The 21104-nt window shown below is 37.7% G+C and overlaps 1 protein-coding gene across 1 annotated transcript in view; it reads left to right on the top strand.

Annotated features, from left to right (window-relative positions):
* Positions 1 to 21104, top strand: part of rhbdl3 (rhomboid, veinlet-like 3 (Drosophila)) — a 93898-nt gene that overhangs the window by 35292 nt on the left and 37502 nt on the right. Inside the window, exons 4-6 of the mRNA XM_048198434.1 lie at positions 7853 to 8035; positions 12589 to 12813; positions 18420 to 18568. Coding sequence (XP_048054391.1) covers positions 7853 to 8035; positions 12589 to 12813; positions 18420 to 18568 — 557 coding nt within the window. The remainder of the gene's footprint in view (positions 1 to 7852; positions 8036 to 12588; positions 12814 to 18419; positions 18569 to 21104) is intronic.

Below are 21104 nucleotides of genomic sequence, written 5' to 3'. Positions count from 1 at the left end.
GCAGTTCAGGGGATCATAGCGGTGCAGGTAGTTCCAGGGAGCATAGTGGTGAAAGTAGTTCCAGGGAGCATAGTGGTGAAAGTAGTTCCAGGGAGCATAGTGGTGAAAGTAGTTCAGAAGGCAGGCTAGGATACCTCCAAGGCGGCGCTGGCAGTTCAGGGGACCAAGGTGGTGCTGGCAGTTCAGGGGGCCATGAAGGTGCAGGCAGTTCAGGGGATCATAGCGGTGCAGGTAGTTCCAGGGAGCATAGTGGTGAAAGTAGTTCAGGAGGCCAGAGAGGCACGGCCTCCATGGCAGTAGCAAGGAACCTATACCATCACCTCCCCCCACCCCCAAAATTTTCTTGGGCGGAGCTATGAGATCGTGGCCTGGAGTGGGTTCATGGGCTGAGGCAGTCACTGGACTCTGGTCCAGGGCTGGAGCCCTCTCTGGACGCTGGTCAGAGGCTGGAGCCATCACTGGACTCTCGTCAGGGGCTGGAGAGGATGCATGAGTGGCCACATAATGGCAGTGGCCACAATTGTTAGCGCTGCACACTCTGAAGACTCTAATGTGACTGTCATCTTGGCTGAGGGCTCAGGCGTGGCGGCCATCTTGGCTGAGGGCTCAGGCGTTGCAGCCATCTTGTGAAGAGACTCCAGCGTGGCAGGCATGACTTGAAGAGACTCACACTTGGCAGGCATTGCGTGAAGAGACTCAGGCTTGGCAGGCATGACATGAAGAGTCTCTGGCTGAGCAGGCATGATGTGAAGAGTCTCTGGCTGGACAGGCATGACAAACAGACACTGACATGGCTGGCGTGACGTGACTTGAACAGTCTCTGGCTGGGCAGGCATGACGAACAGTCTCTGGTTTTGCTGGCATGACATGAACAGGCTCTGGCTTGGTAGGCATGATGTGAACAGGCTCTGGCATGGATAATTCCTGATACGACGATCGGGGTGTGGAGACTCTCTGTGGCGGCCATGATGTGACAAGGCTCTGGTGTGGTGGATACTGTGGGACTGTGAACCCCCTTGTCTGCAATTCCAACAGTAAAGAGTGAGCTAGTCAGAAGTAAGGCATAGTATGTATATATATATGTATAAGACTCCCCAGAGAGTTGCTTTCAGGCATCAAGTACCTTATAAAGTCATTAAGTCCATTATAAAAAAATACCCTTAAGGGCCACATCATTGAAATCCACCTGGTAACTTAGTCCAAGAAAGTCCTCCATGTAATTCTCAATGGTACGCTTGCCTTGATGTAGACGAAGCAGTGCAGCTGCTGGGTTCATGGTCGGAGGTCACATATTCTGTAATTATTCCACTGGAGGCAAGTCTTGACAAACCCAAGTGCAGTTTATTTCCATCAAAAATAAAACATAACATAGACCTTACTTGGCTTGGTATGGTATGGTATGGCATGGCATGGCATGGCATGGCATGGCATGGCATGGCATGGCATGGCATGGCATGGCATGGCATGGCATGGCATGGCGCTTACCAACAACGGTACAGGGACAATGCTTCACAAGGGACATGGTAAACATGAGGGCTTAAATACACAGAGACTAATCACTAAACAAGACACATCTGTGAACATAATCAAGACAATTAACCAATAATAACACAACACATGAGACTAGGGAAGCACATGACATGATCACATGGGGACATGGGAAACACATGACATGGGAGCACATGGCACAACATAGAAACAAAGCAATGAAAGCATAACAATAAGACATACAAGATAAAGTTGAAGTTTAGATGTGACAAATACTCATGTCATACTATTTTAAAATGGTTTCTTTGCTCTGACTGGTATGTATGGGTCATATGGATGCCAGTAGTCTTTGCAGTCCCATCTGCTCAAAAGCAACCCCATCGTCAAATTACAGAAGGGTTGGTGCTCCGACAAATGCCCAGGACACCAGCCTCTTTGGAGCCAAACCTACTCACACTTGCCAACTGATGCATATTGTACACTGCAGAAAACTAGGAAATGTGGAGAGGATTAGATTTGACATCTATAAAATCTTTCAACTTGTTCATTGTTTGTGCATGGACTGTACTGTTGCTTTTTCTTCAGTAAAAGGATTCAAAAGTAATAAATTCATAGTTGGAATGAAATAGAAATATATCCAATCTATTTTCTAAATGCATCTTTTTGATCTTATTGGTCTTATTGATCTCATCTCCTGGTAAACAGACAGACTTCTCTCTGGTGATGTACAGTATGTAAGACTTCTCCAATATTTAGTTCACTCAAACCCCTCCCTTTTCTTACAATCAACTACAAACTCGCATTCAGATCAGAAATTCCCGCCCTATATTTTTTCTTTTTTGATAATCCATTTTACTCAGGTGTATATCACAATATGGAAAAAAAAAAGATCTGTTGCTACTTCTATTACATTGCAACTTTAATAAACTAAGGAACGTTTGTGCAAACAGTGGCTGGTTGTTTCGGTGTTAGCCCCCTTCTTATTAAAGTGAGCATTTTTTGGAGCATAATTTGGAGATTCAATGTGGAATTAAAGCTGGACTACTTTGATGATGTTTTTATTACCTTTCTGGACATGACAGTATACCGTACATACATTTTCAATAGAGGGACAGAAAGCTCTTGGACTGAATCTAAAATATCTTAAACTGTGTTCCGAAGATGAACGGAGGTCTTACGGGTTTGGAACGACATGAGGGTGAGTCATTAATGACATAATTTTCATTTTTGGGTGAACTAACCCTTTAACTAACAGAATTTATATAATTATATATTATATATAATTATATATCCAACAATAATGTAAGGATACAGTGGCAAAATCTAAGTTTGAAGGGAGTTCAAAGGTTAAGGAAATGTGATCTAGCCAAATAAGAACTTTCATTTTAAATAAATATTAATTTATAAGCAGACTTTTTTATTCCTTTGTGCAGTGGCTCAGGAGATGAGTCTTTTGAGTCTGTAAAAAAAAAAAAAAAAAAAAAATCAAACTTAAAACATAAAACCAAAAATGTTTTTGAGGTATTGTAATCTTGTTAAAACATATTTTATAAAATTGGTATCGAAAAAAAAGTATCGTTAGGAATCGGTATCGAAGTCAAGGTATCAGTACAATATCGATATCGAACATTTTTGAACGATACCCATCCCTAGTCCTCACAACCATCGGTGCTCGGGCCCTAATAAACAGAGCAATTCCAATAGGGTCCTCACACCTTGGTGCTCGGGCACATTAGACAGCCATAGTAATTATTGATATGACTTTGCAGTACAGCAGAATGCTTTTGCAATTTATGATGATGATTGCTTCCTTGTTGTATGATTGTGTGTGTATAGTCTGTATGTTTTAATCCTGTTATTTGTGATTCCTATTCATGTGGAGATAACCATGCTAATCCTCTGTGAATGACATTTTGTCCCACATGAACATGAGTTTGGTCACAGCATATGGTATATGCTGAATGTTATTTTGAGACTCAGCTGCATTTAAAGAGCATGTGAGGTACTAGTTATTTGTTTGTGCGTTAGTTATGGACCAGGTCTTTTGATTTGATTATCCACTTTATAATACTACCTTGTGATTATTTATAATAATCCTGACTTGTTTTGTTTATAAACACCTATTTTACTAAGAGGTTTTACAAGATTTGTTGTATACGTGTGTAAAGAAAAAATAATAGCCCACAGTGTTAAGTTAAAATGGAGAAGTCCAGTGAAGCAGAGTGCTATAGATTAAACTTAGTGGTGCTTGAAATTACATGTGTACGTAATGTGTCATTGGTAGAAGAACCTTTTGCAGTTTTGCAGCAGTCTGTGTGATGATTTGTATAAAGAACATCTGTTTATGTGTAAGGAAGGAACAATGGAATTTATATTTGAGGATATTAGAAATAATTTGAAACATTTATTTTATCACACCCAGTCAGCATGACAAACAGAAAATTAAATTGAGTTTATTTTAGTGCTTCTTTGAACAATATTACCAGTTTTAAGTAAAATTGTATTGTTCATGAATCTGAGTGAATGATGTTTTAAATCTTGCTATCGGATCTCATCACTTAATCTCCCTGTTTCATTTTTGTATCTTTCATTTATGACTTTGTTTCTCATAACAAAAATATCTTAATTTGTGTTCCGAAGATGAACGAAGGTCTTACGGGTGTGGAACGGCATAAGGGTGAATAATAAATGACATTATTTTCATTTTTGGGTGAACTAACCCTTTAACATCTCACAATGTCTTAAAATTTGCAATGTGGCTTTATATGTTGCAGTGGTTACTTTATACCTCTTGATTGCAACATTATTTTTTGTAAATACGACTGTATTTCTTGCAAAGGCAACTTTATACTTTAATATGTGATTGATTTCTGGCAACTGCAGGATTTTTTTTTTTTTTTTTGTGTTTGTTTCTTATTTTAAACTTTATCTTTATTTAATGTCTCTATCCCTCCTTTTCCAAACACACACACACACACACACACACACACACACACACACACAGATTGTGGCAGTTGGTGAACTCCATTCTCTCCTCTGTAAAGAAGACTGTTTAATATGCGGCTCTTATGAAAATGAGGCCTGGAATACCAGGGGTCTCTCTCACACACACACACACACACACACACACACACAAAAACACACACACACCCCACCCATTTTCTCAGCTCTATAATGAAAAAGCAGCCCCAGGACTGTCTTTAAAGAAGGATTAATGTGATATTTAATTATCAGGAGTGCAGTGGTTTGTTTACATGGTAATACAAAACATTTTCTGTACAACAGGGGTGCATAAGAGCACTATCAACTTCACAAAACTTCAACACAAAATAATGAAATCATATTTTTAGAAAGCACTTAGCATACTTAAATTTAGCTGAGTCATTTTGTGAGATTCATCGGTTATATTTGTGCATGCAACACTCAGCTGAGAGAATATGTATGTGTGTGAAGTGTAATTACATAAGTTGGCTGAATAAACTAGGCCATTGAAACCCCATTGTTGGATCTGGATTCCCTCATTTCCGTCTGTTAGCCTGTTTACTGAAAATTGTTCATTGAGGTATCACACCAAGATTCTATGCATGTTCTTGTACACAGCAGAGAGTGTGTTTTTGTGATTTGGTACTATGAATGTAGGCTAAGAGGTTGGGGTAGGGTGGAGATTGTGGTGGGTGGATGGGTGGGTTTGTGTTTGTTTGTGTGTGTTCCGGTGGTGGGGGTCTGCACTGAACTGTAAATCCCCTATGGGTAGAGATTAGTCTCTGTCTCCAGCTTCTCACTCTCTCCCTCTGTGGGGACAGTGTGGGACAGGGATAGAACACAACATGAAAACTAACGGCACACAGAAGTTATCAGAAGTCTTTCAAGAGAAGGTGGGTAAATCTTCAGAGAGGCTGTTGTGTGTTTGTATGTCTGAATAACAGATTTTGTTGAATGTTTTTAGCTTTAATCATATTTAGCAAACTGTATATTAATATTGAGCCATATTTATATGCAAATCCTCCAGTTTATAAGAAAGAGGTTCATGATGTTTGAAATTTGTGTGGGTGTGTCTGTGTGCACATATGCATACTTGTATGAATTTTAGCATGATGTTCACAAAGAGGCTTTCAGAAAAAGACCTCTTGCTGCTCAAACTCGGAATGTTCTGCCTGTTGCTCTATGACCTCATGACCTTAGCTGCCCGAACAAACAGTGAATGTTTGAAAGCTTGTAGGGATGACACAGTGACACCAATTACTAAAACAGGATGAGCTCTGTGAACTCATTGAACTGACTCAATGACACTGAACCTGACTGACACAGATGATGTCAATGACATGTCATTAAACAATCTCTATATTTTTATCTTTTTGAGTATCTAAACACAAATATGCATGTATGTAGTAAGCCCTAACATTACTTTTATTACAAGATAATAACTAACAAATAATCATTTTAATTTAGGTTGTTATTAAAGTTAAGTTTTTAGCAGTTTAATTGCATTAAATTTGTGCAGCAGTGCTCTTTACTCACTTGCACACAAAAACATACTCTATATATTTCTGCATCAAACATGCAATTACAACTTTTCACACACTTTTTTATGGACATAATCAGGCATGGATTATATGTTTTTTTTTTTATTCGCTGTGGTACTATTTTCACAATTAAAGTGTACATTTTCGAAACTCTTAGTATCAGAACTGATCACACTTGTAACACCACAACTTGTGTAAGTTAACAAATGTCAACTTGTTTAAGTTAAAAAAAAAAAAATAATAATAATAATATTTGAGTGAAATTAACTAATTTCATTTAGGTTTATTTCACTGTTCAGTTTTACATTGTGCATAATTGACATAAAATCTTTTAAAGTTTGTAATTGTAGCCTGTCCATTGAATTTAAAAAGGTGCATTGAAGATGACACAGCCATGTTTTGTGCTAGAGCAGTTTGCTGCTAATTCTCACTGTACCATATGACTGTTTCTGGACTATAGTTGACCCTTTTGAGGTTAGATACAGTAATTTGGCAGTCTCTAGCATGGCAAGACTTCTGTTTACAGTATCGTGTGGCATACTGTAAAAAAAAAACAGAAGGAGACAGATGGCATCAAATACAGGAATTTAAGAGATTTAAATTCCTGTATTTGATGCCATCTGTCTCCTTACTTCTGCATCTCTTATCAATCTGAAGGACACAGTCACTGATTGTTTCATCTCTTTTGTACTCTGTCCTGCTCTATGTTCACAAATTGCAAATGTTTTCTCTCTCTCACACACACACACACAGACACACACACACAGACACACACACACACACGTTAACTTTCCAAATTTTATGGGGTCTTTTTATGGACATAATGATTTTTATACTGTACAAACTGTATGTTATATCCCCTAACCCTAACCTACCCATCACAGAAAACTGTCTGCATTTTTACATTTTCAAAAAACACCCACCCCATAACATAGGATTTACCTACAACCACACACACACAACCAATTTGAACAGTGTGGTTATTATCTGAGATAAATCGTTTATACTGAAACAAGAATGCATTATAGTTAGTTATCCAAGAAACTTCAAACCAGTTTGATTGAAAGTGTATCTGTCTATTTCTGTAGAAATCTCTAAGATGTTTTGCCAGTGGCCTGGTTTGACATTTCTGTGAATTGATTGTGGGTGATATTTCACTTGTGTTTCAGTGATACAGTAATTAAATTTCACCACAAAAAGAATGCAAATGACTCTGCTTTTGTTAAACGTCCCATAACGGGTGATCCGCCACGAACTTTTTATGTGTGACTTTTGTGCTGTTGCTTAGTTCAAGAGAACCAAATGAAATGCCAAAACGATTAAAAGGGTTAAAGAAGCAATGCTATAAAGCTGTACTATAATATGCGGCTCTGATCCAGCTCAGCCCCTATCAGAGGCAGCTTAGATGTTGCTTTGGTTCTGTGTAAATGAGCATCAGAACCACCTTAAGCCTTGGGATTTATAATTTATTTATCATTTATTTCATTGATTGTTTATGTATTAATAATTTTACATTTACAACACTAATTTCATAAAAATTATTTCTTTATAAAGTCATGCTTTTCATTGTATTTTGCTTCAGATGCAACTTCTATACATCTGCAGTGTAAAGACAGCTATATTTAATGTGTTACCACATTAATTTTGACTTTATTTTCTAACGTAGTTAAGAGATAAAAATCCAGTCATGTTCCTCTGCTGGTAGATTTCAGATGGAATGATGGCTAAATTCCTCAGTAATAAATATGCACATAAAATTAGTTTTAACTGTTATAATAATGTTGAGCACTGAATGTGACAATGCGTTCTAATTTACTGTTTATCCCCTCTCATATGTTCAGTATGACCCAGAAAATTCAGGCTTCATCAGTACTGAGCGTTTCCGAGATCTCCTTGCGGCTCATGGATCAGAACTGGACCCTCACAAGCTGGAGGTTCTTCTTGCCCTGGCTGACGGAAATGCTGACGGAAAGATCTGCTACCAGGATTTTGTTAACCTGGTGAGTTCTGCAGATGAACTTGAGGTGAGGTTTGTATAACTTCTGACCCTGAACTAAAAGCCAAAACATGGAATGTTCTATTACACTTGCATGGGAATGCCATCAAATCTGTGGGAAAATCTCAATGCCACCCACCCTCAGTCTCACACCCTCCTTCGCCCTTTTCCCTGTCTCTTTCTCATTCTCACTTGGTCTTTCTTTCACACATACAGCAACTCTTCAAAGAATCTATTGTCCACCACAGTGGCTGGAGAATAGAGCTATAGTGCTATAAAGCTATGCAGTGAAACATTGGATCAGATTCTGTGTTTTGATTGGCTGTGGCAGGTCATGTGAAAGTGGGACAGCGAGGAATGAGGAGTATGCAGTTGGTGTCTCTACACTGCTATTGTTCCTCTACAGCTCTCATTTACTGTCCACTATAACAAAGTGAGGACAGTACTTCCAATACTTGCTATACAATCTGTCTTTTCACTGTATCCAGCGAAAAGACAGATTGTATAGCAAGTATTGGAATGAAAATGTCATTTAGGGGTGAGAAAAAAACAGATAGAAAGAAATGAAGAATTCTATATACGTACATTAAGAGCCATGTTTCACTATTATATGTTAATTGTGATGGAGAGTGATTACAGTGTAGCAGCACCACTCCATTATATCTTTTCTAAGAATTCTTTCTTTCCTTCAGCCTTACATTCTCTGGCTGGATGTAGTACCATGGTGCCCCAACAGTAGAGCATGGCACAGAAATCACAGTTTGTGTGTGTACTGTGTAAATCCCATATTGTTTGACTTTTCCCTGTGTGGTGTCCATGGAAACAGCCAACACAATGATCTTCCACATATCATTATGCCACAGAAAAGCGAAGCATAGGGAGCACTTAATGTCTGTTTGTTTTTGTGGGGAATGTGTGAAGTCTGTATCAGGTGTGTGTATAAAGAGTTGCACAGAGACTGCAACTGTTAATATGAGTTGTTTTATTAAAGCTGATGGGTAACAGGAAGAAGAAATCAACAAAATATTAATGTGGTTCAAGTAAGAAATTCCACACTGAAACGTATCTACATATACTTTGAAGATTTGCAACTTGAAGACTGCATTTTTACCATTTCCAGGTTTATACATTAATATTAATGTATTATGAGTAAACTTATTAATGGTGAACAATAGTTTATTAAAAAAATTAATATTAACCTGTTAACCACTGATGTACATTGATGTTCATTATTAAACGATTAGTTCCTGTCCTTGATTCTGATTGGTCAATAGCTGTGTTTTATTCACGATAAAACACGGCTATGACCACTTCACCCAACGGCTCTGTATATCACTACACAACACCCTTAGCAACCACTCTTAGCAACGTAAACTGTATGTTCTCAATTGATATTGTTCATTGAAGCTTACTGTATTATGTAGAAGAGTATTGTGAGAAAAAGATCGAGTGAGCGAGTTAATTACCTGCATTCAGATTTAGCATTTTCCTTCAGGTCAGTCCTATATTCAAAATAAAAATCTGTTTAAATGTCTGATGTATTATCTGTCCTTTTAACAGTTAAGGAGCTTTCCCGTGACTGACAGCGCTAGTGAGAGCATTTGTCTGTTGCGTCTTGTTCCGTGTTCACAACAATTCAGTCTTTTCAATGTAAAAGTCTTCGCTACTGACTGACACACTCACAAACTCTTTGCCGCCATCAAATGGCATAATAATGTAACTTCTGTTGCTGTTCACGATCAGGGACTATTTTTTCCGGCGGAAGGAAGGCTTTAGTGAAAGTTTACTTCATGAAAGTTGCATTGATACATATTTTTGACTTTAATATTTGTATTGTGTGGTACATTACCATGGTAGGACCACAGTACAGGATAGGTACACTGCTGTTCAAAGGTTTGGGTATGGTAAGATGTTTTTGAATGTCTGTTTTGCCCCCCAAAGGCAGGCTGCATTTATTTAATCAAAAATACAGTAAAAAAAAAAGTAATATTGTGAAATATAATTACACAATTTACATTTTTATTCATTATTCATTTTTATTTACATTTTATTTTTTTTAAATGTCATTTATTCTTGTGATGGCAAAGCTAAATTTTCAGCAGCCATTACACCAGTCTTCAATGTCATATGAATCTTCAGAATCATTCTAATATGCTAATTTGGTGCTCAAGGTCTTATTATCACAGATGAAAATGGTTGTGCTGCTTAAATTTTTGTGGAAACTGTGATTGCTTTTTGTTCATGATTCTTTGATGAATAGAAATGTTTAAAAGAACAGCATTTATTTGACTGTCTTTACTGATTATCTTTACTGTCACCTTTGATCAATTTGATGAATCCTTGTTGCCTAACTTTTGAACTGTAGTCTATATTAAAGCTGGCCAGTGTGTATGTATTTTGTTTTGTTTTTGCCTGTGTGCATGTGTACAGTGCTGCTTGAAAGTTTGTGAACCCCTTGCAGAATCTGTTAAAATGTGAATAATTTTAACAAAATAAGAGGGGTCATACAATATGCATGTTATTTTTTATTTAGTACTGTCCTTAGTAAGATATTTTACATAAAAAGTGTTTACATATGGTCAACAAGACAAAAAAAATTGCTGAATTTATAAAAATGACCCACCCAAGTTTGTGAACACTTGGTTCTTAATACTGTGTGTGATTACCTGGATGATCTATGACTGTTTTTTTTTTTTTGTTTTGTGATGGTTGTTCATGAGTCCCTTGTTTGTTCTGAGCAGTTGCCCAAAACTGCAAACTGCCCAATATTCTTCAGAAAAATCCTCCAGGTCCCAAAAATTCTTCAGATTTCCAGTATCTTTTGCATATTTGAACTCTTTCCAGCAGTGACTGTATGATTTTGAGATCCATCTTTTTACACTGAGGACAATTGAGGGACTCAATCACAACCATTAAAAAAGTTCAAACATTAACTGATGCTCCAGAAGGAAACACGATGCATTAAGAATCAGGGGTAAAAACTTTTGAACAGGATAAAGATGTCCAAATTTTTCTTATTTTGTTAAATAATTTTTTTTTTCCATTTAGTACTGCCCTTCGGAAGCAACAGAAGATACTTAAATGTTTGCCAGAAGACAAATTAAGTACAATATTCCCTGATCTTCAAATTCAAAAGATTTTCACCCCCCGGCTCTTAATGCATAGTGTTTCCTTCTGGAGAATCAGTGAATGTTTGAACCTTTTTTAATAGTTGTGTTTGAGTCCCTTAATTTTCCTCAGTGTGAAAAGATGGATCTCAAAATCATACAGTCACTGCTGGAAATGGTTCCAGTACACAAAAGATGATGGAAAACTGAATAATCTTTGGGACCTGGAGGATTTTTTTGAAGAATGTTTGACAGTTTACCTGCTCAGGACAAACAAGCGACTCATGAACAACCATCACAAAACATAAAAACAGTCGTGGATCATCCAGGTAATTTTTTTGTCTTGTGGACTTAATGTAAACATTGTTTATGTAAAATATCTTATTCAGGACAGTACTAAATAAAAAATGACATGCATTTTGTATGATCCCTCTTATTTTGTTAAAATTATTCACATTTTCACAGATTCTGCAAGTGGTTCACAAACTTTAAAGCAGCACTGTATATCTATATTGACTAAACAGTACTAATGTAATATCAGTAGAAACAGATTGCAGATGGTTGTGTGTACATTTCCATCTACAGAAACTCATTTGAGATGAGCTGTTATCTTGGTAGGGACCTGCGGTCAGTATTTCCCAATTTAGTTTTTTCACAAAGTTGAATTTATTCCTATATTTAAAAGAGTAAACTGTTTTTGTAGCTTTACTGTGTGAAGCATGTAACACTGTAAGCTTTGTTGGTCAACTTAGTCTTGTTTTAAACTATTTCATTTGATCCCATTGTGACTGCAAAGGCAACATCTTCAGGGGCTTTCCAGCTAAATTTCATCATCCTACTCAGGGCCTCTTCCACAACTTACATAATGCATGACCTGTATTCCTGATCAGGAGCCTGGCATGGGATAAAAGAACATTCCAGGTTTTTGAGGAAGGCTTTTTGCCTTGGCGGTGAAAAGCTTGTTTGAACTGCATTGTTTCATGCACACAAACGCACACGAAATCACTTACACACTGTTTGTTACACAGCTGCTCTGAGACTTGAAGATGAGTGTGGAATCTTTAATCGGTTGCTAAGTGACAACAGTGGCATTCTGTCTGTGGCAGAGTAGGGTGGCGTGGGATGTGGGACGGGGTGCACTGTCAAAGACAAAAAGAGATCATAGACAAATTACATCATGGACATTTCTAAATAAACAAGTGAATTAGTGTAGTCACATAAAAAAAACATCTATAAAGATTATTAAGGATTACAGAAAATGTCCTGACAAATAAAGAAAGTTTGTGACAACCTGTATCAATGAAAAAAGTGTAAGGTTTGCCAATAAAAGTCTTGTTTAGTGTACATGCAGGACTGAGGGACTATATCAATACTGATTTACTATCTTTGGTTACTGATACATGATCACATGCATATTCATAGTAAAATGCTGATAAACATGATTGTTAAATTTGTATGTGTGATGTTTTTTCAGATGAGCAACAAACGTTCGAACAGTTTTCGTCGAGCGATCCTGCAGGGGAGTCGGCAGCTCAGGAATTCTGCACTGAGAGAGGAAGTAGGCTTGGGTTTGTCTCGGAGACTCGTGCGTCATGTCGCCTATGAAACTTTGCCCAGAGAGGTGGACCGCAAATGGTACTTTGACAGTTACACTTACTGTCCACCACCATGGCTTATGCTGGTCATCACTATAGCAGAGGTTAGAATGAACTTTACTATTGAAGATTATTAAAAGAAAGAATTATTCTCTGCTGTATCTAAGAGACTTCTGAGTTGTTGTTTTTTATTGAAATGCAAAACGTATCTGCAGATACTTTGGTCCCACGTTATATTAGCTGTCTTTTACTATGTAGTAAAAATGATGGTACAATGTACTTAATGTGTTCATGTTGTATTGTAAAACTCTTTTGCTGCTATTGAGGTGGGATAAAGGATTAGAGACGGGTTTGGTTAGGTTAGGTGGATTAAGAGGTAGAGGTTCTTTTCTATCAACACTTGAATGCGGGCAGGTTTCATTACAAAAAAAGCAACATTTTGAACAAAAAAACTGAGAAAATCACATTTTTGTCAAAGACTACATCAGGATCGGATTCAGAATGATGATCAAAACATACTGTAGATGGAGTAGATCACTTCAGTCAACACTTCCAAAGCTTGTACAGTCCTATATCTCCTCTTGGGTTGATATTTCATTTGGTAACGTTAGGCAGTTTTGATTTATATGCTGATTAAAATTTGATGATCGCATTATTTTACATGTGCATAAGCAATGCTTCTATCGCTTGTTTTTGCTTCTTCTTCGCCTGTGTTTTGATCCTGAGATTCTGTAATAGCACCCACCCCCCACCGTATAAGAGTGAAAACATGGATTAATGATGGGACGGTATGAAAATTTGATATCACAATTAGAGTGACCAAAATTATCACAGTTATCAATATATTCGTAATCTATGGCAAAATACTTTTATAAACGAGGTTAGTGGATAATTCAGCAGCAAAAGTTTTCTTATAGTTATTATTTTAGTGAACAAAACATTTAGTGGGGAACAAATAAAAGGTAAAATGTTCCACATTTCTCTTTGTATTGTTATAAAAGACATTGATGGAAAAAGTCAATGTATTTATAAGAAAATGTATTTATATATACCATAAAATGAAAAGACATTTAAATGTATAGCACAGCTGTTTAATGAGGCAACAACATATGATAGATAGGAAAGAACAAGAGAAGCTATTAATAATCTTTCATTGTGTAAAAGTATTATAATATGAAAGGCTCCAATACAGAGCGGAAAAGCGCTTATGCACATCCCATGCACAGAATGATGCCCTTGAAGCAACATTGAGTCACAGCGCGCAGCACTTCGCATTGAAATGTTCATAGCACAAAGGGAAAAAAAATATAGATTCGTATTGTATTATATCTATGCAACAGTTTAGCCTTTACTTTTAACAGTTTTAAATTTCAGTTTAAAATTAATTTATCCATCATTCCTCAACACAAGAAGAAGCTTACCAGTATTGGGTTCTTCCTTTCAGCCTAGCATTGTCACCTCGCACCTTCACAAAGCATGGATGCAGCTCTGTCCAGGGCATCTGTATACTCAACTACACTGACAACTAGTAAATTCTAGCATAGTCTGAAAAGATGGCGGCTCTGCATCGAGATGTCATCCTCACACACATGAGGTGCTTGTGGTTAAGACTGAACACCAAGAAGAGTGTGATTTCTCCATTACAGAGGACCACTTTTCTAAGAGTAGTTTGGGACTCCACTGTGATGCAGGCATGACTGTCTCCTGTCCATATAGAGTTGATCCTTTTAGCCATAGGCAAGATCAAACTAGGCCAAGTCATCAGTTTCAAAGACTGTTGGGATTCATGGCAGATGCATCCAACATAATTTCTTTTGGCCTTCTGTACATGATACCAATGCAGTGGTGGCTCAAGCCCAAGGAGTTTTCTCAGAGGGGCAACTGATTTTGCATCATCAAGGCTATGTGCAGATGTCTTCTTACCCAATGATGTGGAAGAAGCCTTGGTTCTTGTCTCAGGGACCTGTGTTGAGGGTCCCTTGTCGTTGCAAGACGCTAACGACAGATGAGTCCCTCACAGACGCAGGGTCATCATCTCTCGTGGCACATAAATTGCCTGGAGATTGATGGCTGAATTTCTGGCACTGAGGTACTGCCTCCCATACCTCAGAGCCTATCATGTTCTTGTCCGATCAGACAACACATCGGTAGTCTCACACATAAATCCTCATTGCGGTCTGCGGTCGTGCACTCTTTGCAGACTGGCACACCAGATACTTCTCTGGACTCAGGGCAAGCTGCTCTCCCTGGGTACCTGAATCATGGAGCAGACATCCTAGAGAGATTTTGCCAAGACGGGGTTTGTCTACTGCTATTAGCCCCACGCTGGCCAGCCCAAATATACAAACACGATTCCAAAAAAAGTTGGGACACTGTACAAATTGTGAATAAAAAAGGAATGCAATAATTTACAAATTTCATAAACTTATATTTTATTCACAATAGAATATAGATAACATATCAAATGTTGAAAGTGAGACATTTTGAAATGTCATGCCAAATATTAGCTCATTTTGGATTTCATGAGAACTACACATTCCAAAAAAGTTGGGACAGGTAGCAATAAGAGGCCGGTAAAGTTAAATGTACATATAAGGAACAGCTGGAGGACCAATTTGTAACTTATTAGGTCAATTGGCAACATGATTGGGTATAAAAAGAGCCTCTCAGAGTGGCAGTGTCTCTCAGAAGTCAAGATGGGCAGAGGATCACCAATTCCCCCAATGCTGTGGCGAAAAATAGTGGAGCAATATCAGAAAGGAGTTTCTCAGAGAAAAATTGCAAAGAGTTTGAAGTTATCATCATCTACAGTGCATAATATCATCCAAAGATTCAGAGAATCTGGAACAATCTCTGTTCGTAAGGGTCAAGGCCGGAAAACCATACTGGATGCCCGTGATCTTCGGGCCCTTAGATGGCACTGCATCACATTTAGGAATGCTACTGTAATGGAAATCACAACATGGGCTCAGGAATACTTCCAGAAAACATTGTCGGTGAACACAATCCACCGTGCCATTCGCCATTGCCTGCTAAAACTCTATAGGAAGTTTTAAAAATGGCTTCTAAAAGAAGCCATATCTAAATATGATCCAGAAGCACAGGCGTTTTCTCTGGGCCAAGGCTCATTTAAAATGGACTGTGGCAAAGTGGAAAACAGTTCTGTGGTCAGACGAATCAAAATTTGAAGTTATTTTTGGAAAACTGGGACGCCATGTGATCCGGACTAAAGAGGACAAGGACAACCCAAGTTGTTATCAGCGCTCAGTTCAGAAGCCTGCATCTCTGATGGTATGGGGTTGCATGAGTGCATGTGGCATGGGCAGCTTACACATCTGGAAAGGCACCATCAATGCTGAAAGGTATATCGAAGTTCTAGAACAACATATGCTCCCATCCAGACGTCGTCTCTTTCAAAGAAGACCTTGCATTTTCCAACATGACAATGCCAGACCACATACTGCATCAGTTACAACATCATGGCTGCGTAGAAGGAGGATCCGGGTACTGAAATGGCCAGCCTGCAGTCCAGATCTTTCACCCATAGAAAACATTTGGTGCATCATAAAGAAAAGGTGCGACCTCACGCCGCAACAACAGAAAAGCGAGGGAAGGTGGGGGCTCTGGAGGTGGGCAAGGGATGGCAAGAGGAGTGGGTGAAGGGATGGTGACAGGAGGAGGATGACAACTGAACCCCAGCGGCGATGACGGAGAGTGTCCAAATCAGCAGACCCAGAGCTCAGCAGTGATGATAGCCCATGGTGGAGTTGAGGGAGAGAACAGCCAAGATGTTGCTATGGCCGACCACATCTGGGGGATGACCAACAGAGAAGGAACCGATGGATCCCAGGGCAAGATGGAGAGCCGATAGTACTGAGCAACATCGCTGGCACTGGAGACTTAGGTGAAGCTGCGCCGACAAGCATCTGAGGTGGAGCTAGAGTGACAGAGCCACAAGGTCGAGGGTCTCTGGTGGAGCCTAGGAAGGGAGGAGCCAAGGCGAAGCCGACAGGGCAATGGGCCGAGGTGGAGCGAAGGAATCAGCGGCCGGACGAGGAGCCAAAGGAACTTCTCGCTCAGGCGAGGCTGGTGGTTGCACGACCTGAGGCTTCTCCACAGTTGAGGGTGGTGGTGGGCTGGGCTCTGGGTCTGGCTGTGTCCTGGATCAATGACAGACGCTCTCTACAGTGTTGTGGTAGTTGACCCTGATCCTGAACAGCTATTTGAGGGTCTTGTCGTCGTAGGTACAGGTGACGGCAAGACGACAGAATTGTTCTGTGAAGTTTAAAAAGGTTGTGGCTGCTCTGAGCCACTGCAGCAAACTTAGCAGCATAATCCATTTCTTGGGCCGGTCTTCTGTTAGCAAGGTTTAATAATCCAACAAGCAAATAACAGACGGTGGTAGCAACAATTTTCACAAACGAGACTGGACAAACACTGATTGAAGGTGAGGAACTTAAATATACATTGTGATGAATTAAATGATGAATAGCTGTGATGACAGATTAGTGTCCATGGAAACTAGGGATTAAGGCTGCCCCCTAATAGTCGACTAACCGTTAGTCAACAAGATGAGGCTTAGTTGACCAAAATATTACTAATCGCTTAGTCGTAGAAAAAAAATCCACAGGAAGAATCCTTGAATTTGAGAATGCAAATACAGAAGGACGCGTCCGTTGTGCGATACCTGTCAACAGTTAGGGCCGTTCACACAGAATGCATTTTCCCAGTCTACTGCACTACTTTTCCATTGTTTTTATATGTGAACACAAGCTAAAAGGACTTGCATGACTGTTGCGCTTACGTCTCACGCATGACATGGCATTCTAAAAACTTAGTGCTCAAGTTGATATAAGTTCAACTTTTAAAAAACCTTGTCTCTAGACCTTGTGCTTTTTTTCATTCCACTGACCTGTGTCTTGCATTTTTAAGAGCAAAAAACACATTCTGTTTGAACCGGCCCTCACTCTCTACTCTCTAACGCATGCAGCAGGTACCACAGCAACAGAAGCCTCCTCCAGGTCCTAGTGCCTCCCAGTAGAACGTTATAATTATTTGGTGGGGGCGCTGTAGTTATACTAATTAAATTGAAATGTAGAATACACAAATTATTTGAAGATACTTCTATTTCTGAATAAATAAAGCAGTAATTTATGTCATAAATCATAAGCATGACACTTTAAATAAACAAATATGACAAATAATTTTACATACAGTTTAATCATCTGTAATAATATTTTATTAAATGGATGATGAAAAAAATTTGAATCCAAGGAGTTCTAAAATAATTGTAGATTTATTTTTTTTAAGCTAAAGACAGCATCAACTGAAGTCATGCCACCTGCACTTCAACTCCATTGCTGTAGATCATCTACAGATGTTAAATCCCAAAATAAAATATTTAGGTTACAACTGCTTCTGTCTGTGACTGAATGTGAACAATGTGACTAACTTTATTATTATTTTCAGAGCATTTAATGTACTCTTATTATAAAAAGAACTTTATTAACATTTATTTATCTTTAACAAGTAACATTTTGGTAAGGAGACCTCAGAACTCTGAAACCAAAATGAAAAAAAAAAAAGTTTTTGCTCAATACTGAAATGAAAAATAATTTATTAAAATGCTTCCTCTGTATCACAATGTTTTGGAGGACAGCACAAGTGTCACACATCAGTAACAGCCTCTTACTTACCACATCTTCCTCAGGTTGTTGTCTTTATATATTACGGACTGCAGCTGAACCGCTGGGTTCTGCAGGTGTCATCGCCATACTTCCTGAAGGGCCCATTGCCATACCATCCGCAGCTCAGAGTTCAGGCCTGGCGCTATCTTAGCTACATCTTCATGCACGCTGGGTGAGTTACACATTAGCTATGTATATCATTACAGTATACAGTGATTGGTTATGTTAATGAACATGAAATATTGATATATCTTAAAATTATTTTATTATCTTAAATGAAGATTATTTTAAAATTTTGTTAAAATAAACTCTGAGTTTCAGAGTAGGATTAGAGTTGACAAAACCAAATAAATCCAAACCAGTTAAGATCAGGTTCAGTGTTCTCACAGCGCTCACTATAAATGTTCTCTGTCAACTCAGGGCTTGCTTCAGAATTTATTATTCTGTATAAAATTGATTTATATGCTTCAGAATTTATAATGAACTCTGGAGTGTGACATCTGCAGCGAACAGCCAATCAAATGAAATATGGAGAGAGTCAGTTTGATTCACTTCTCGCAAGCTCATTTAACTTCTCTTCTGAAGATTAAGAGATTTTTATAAGAAATATCAAGAATCTAAATATACATTTATAAGGCAAGATGAAATACTGCTGCTGCTGCAAAGTTTGAGAAGACAGCTGAAAGAAAATATTTGACAGTCAATCAATGCTTATGAATCAACTAAATTAGTTATTAGTTTATACAGTATAGGTTCACAGTGAGCTTAAAAGAAAACATGTAAGCTTTTTAAGGGCAATTCTAAAAATCCTTTATTTGTATGTATATATTTATATTTAAATGTATATAAATTGTCCAAATATAACTGCAAAGTATAACTGCAATTGTCAAAATATAACTGCTTAAAATTCATTAGGAGGATACCATAAATATAAAATATAAACCATATTTTATATAATATAAATATAAATTCATATAAATTAAATATTCTTTGAAGATTTTTAACAGATCAATACATTATATAAATTACCAAACTTCTCAATCAATACACCAATATCATGCAATCCTTCGTTTGAGCCTTCTCAGATTGATGGAGCTTTTTCAGGATGGAGGAAAAAGGGTCTATGCTGTATTTGAGGTCTCTATATAGAGGATTAATTTGCGTCTTTTTTGCAACTTAAAAATACATTGGCACTCCAGTAGTATCACTTCTTTCATTATTTGCGAATTAGAAATTATGTAAAGAAAAATATTCCACAGTTTATAAATAAACTTGAAAAACATATTATTTATGATCTTTTATCTTCTAATCCTGAAACTAGACATTTGGTATCTCATTTTGTTCATGCTTTTACAACACCTATATGCACCAACCACCTTAAAATAGCCTGGTCTACTGAACTGAATGATGACATGTCTGATGTGATCTGGGAAGAAGGCCTGTCGAGAATAAGTTAATCCAGTTCAAAGTTATACACCGCATTCATTACTCCAAAACTAGATTGAACAAAATATTTCCTTCCATATCTTCTCAATGTGATAGGTGCAAGATGGCAGTGGAGACATTGGCACATCTATTTTGGTTTTGCCCTATTTTGTATGATTTTTGGTCTAACATTTTTTAATTGTTTTCAAGTGCATACAGAATTAACATTCAACCTGACCACAATCTGGCTATTTTTGGCTATTCTGATGTAATGGATACTATCCCTCATACTCATCAGCACACTCTAATAGTAGGCTTAATTGCAGCCAAAAAGTAATACTCCTCAATTGGAAAACTTCACAAACCCCTTGTTTCCAGAAATGGCTAAATAAGATGCTTTATATTATCCAAATGGAACAGTTACATTTTGGTGAGCTCGGCTCACAAAAAAGATTTGATACCACAAGGGGACCTCTCTTGAGACTGTTGGAAGTTTAACAAGGATATATTCTGTAATCCTCCCCTTGTATTTATTTATTTATTTATTTATTTTATTTATTTATTTGTGTATGTCTATTTTCTTCCCCTGTGGTGATCTGATTTACAAAACAATTGTGCACGTTGTCAGTTATGTTTATATTCTCAATAATTATTTTGTATATATTTGCTGACTGAGGCAATCTAGATGTTTTTTTGTTGTTGTTGTTGTTTGTTTGTTTGTTTGTTTGTTTGTTTGTTTTTACCCCTTTATTCTGTGTAAATATGTGTCATTTGTTGTTCTATGATGGTTATGTATTATGCTTTTGTGTTTGTTGATACAACTATAAAACGGTAAATAACATATTATAATAATAATAGTACTACTAATAATAATTAGAAGCACAGGCAGAGCAATTATGTCAAAAATCGTCAACACAAAAATTCTTTCACTGTGAACCGCTTTCATTTGGAGCCAAAGATATAAGTGACTTTATTAGGATATGTCAATTTGCTCACAGTCCAGATTTGGTTTGTGATCTCTTACCCAATGAAACCTTCTCTGGAACATGTTAGCTGCTGCATGTTGCATGTAAGTTATAATGAACACTGCCTAAAACCTTCTTGAAACCAGCCTTCTTGTGCAAAAAGCATCTCTGTGCTTCTAGCCATCAAGCAAACGTTTTATGCTTACCATTTATATAATAAAATAAATACTGTGTAAGTTGTCCAAGCCATTTTAACTTAATTTATCTGATAACATTGTTTGTATGATAAGAGAGAGAACTTTGAGAGATATGAGAGAC

Source organism: Megalobrama amblycephala, linkage group LG7 (assembly GCF_018812025.1).
Source record: "Megalobrama amblycephala isolate DHTTF-2021 linkage group LG7, ASM1881202v1, whole genome shotgun sequence".
In the NCBI taxonomy this organism is placed as follows: Eukaryota; Metazoa; Chordata; class Actinopteri; order Cypriniformes; family Xenocyprididae; genus Megalobrama; species Megalobrama amblycephala.
This window is presented reverse-complemented; position numbering and strand designations above follow the sequence as displayed.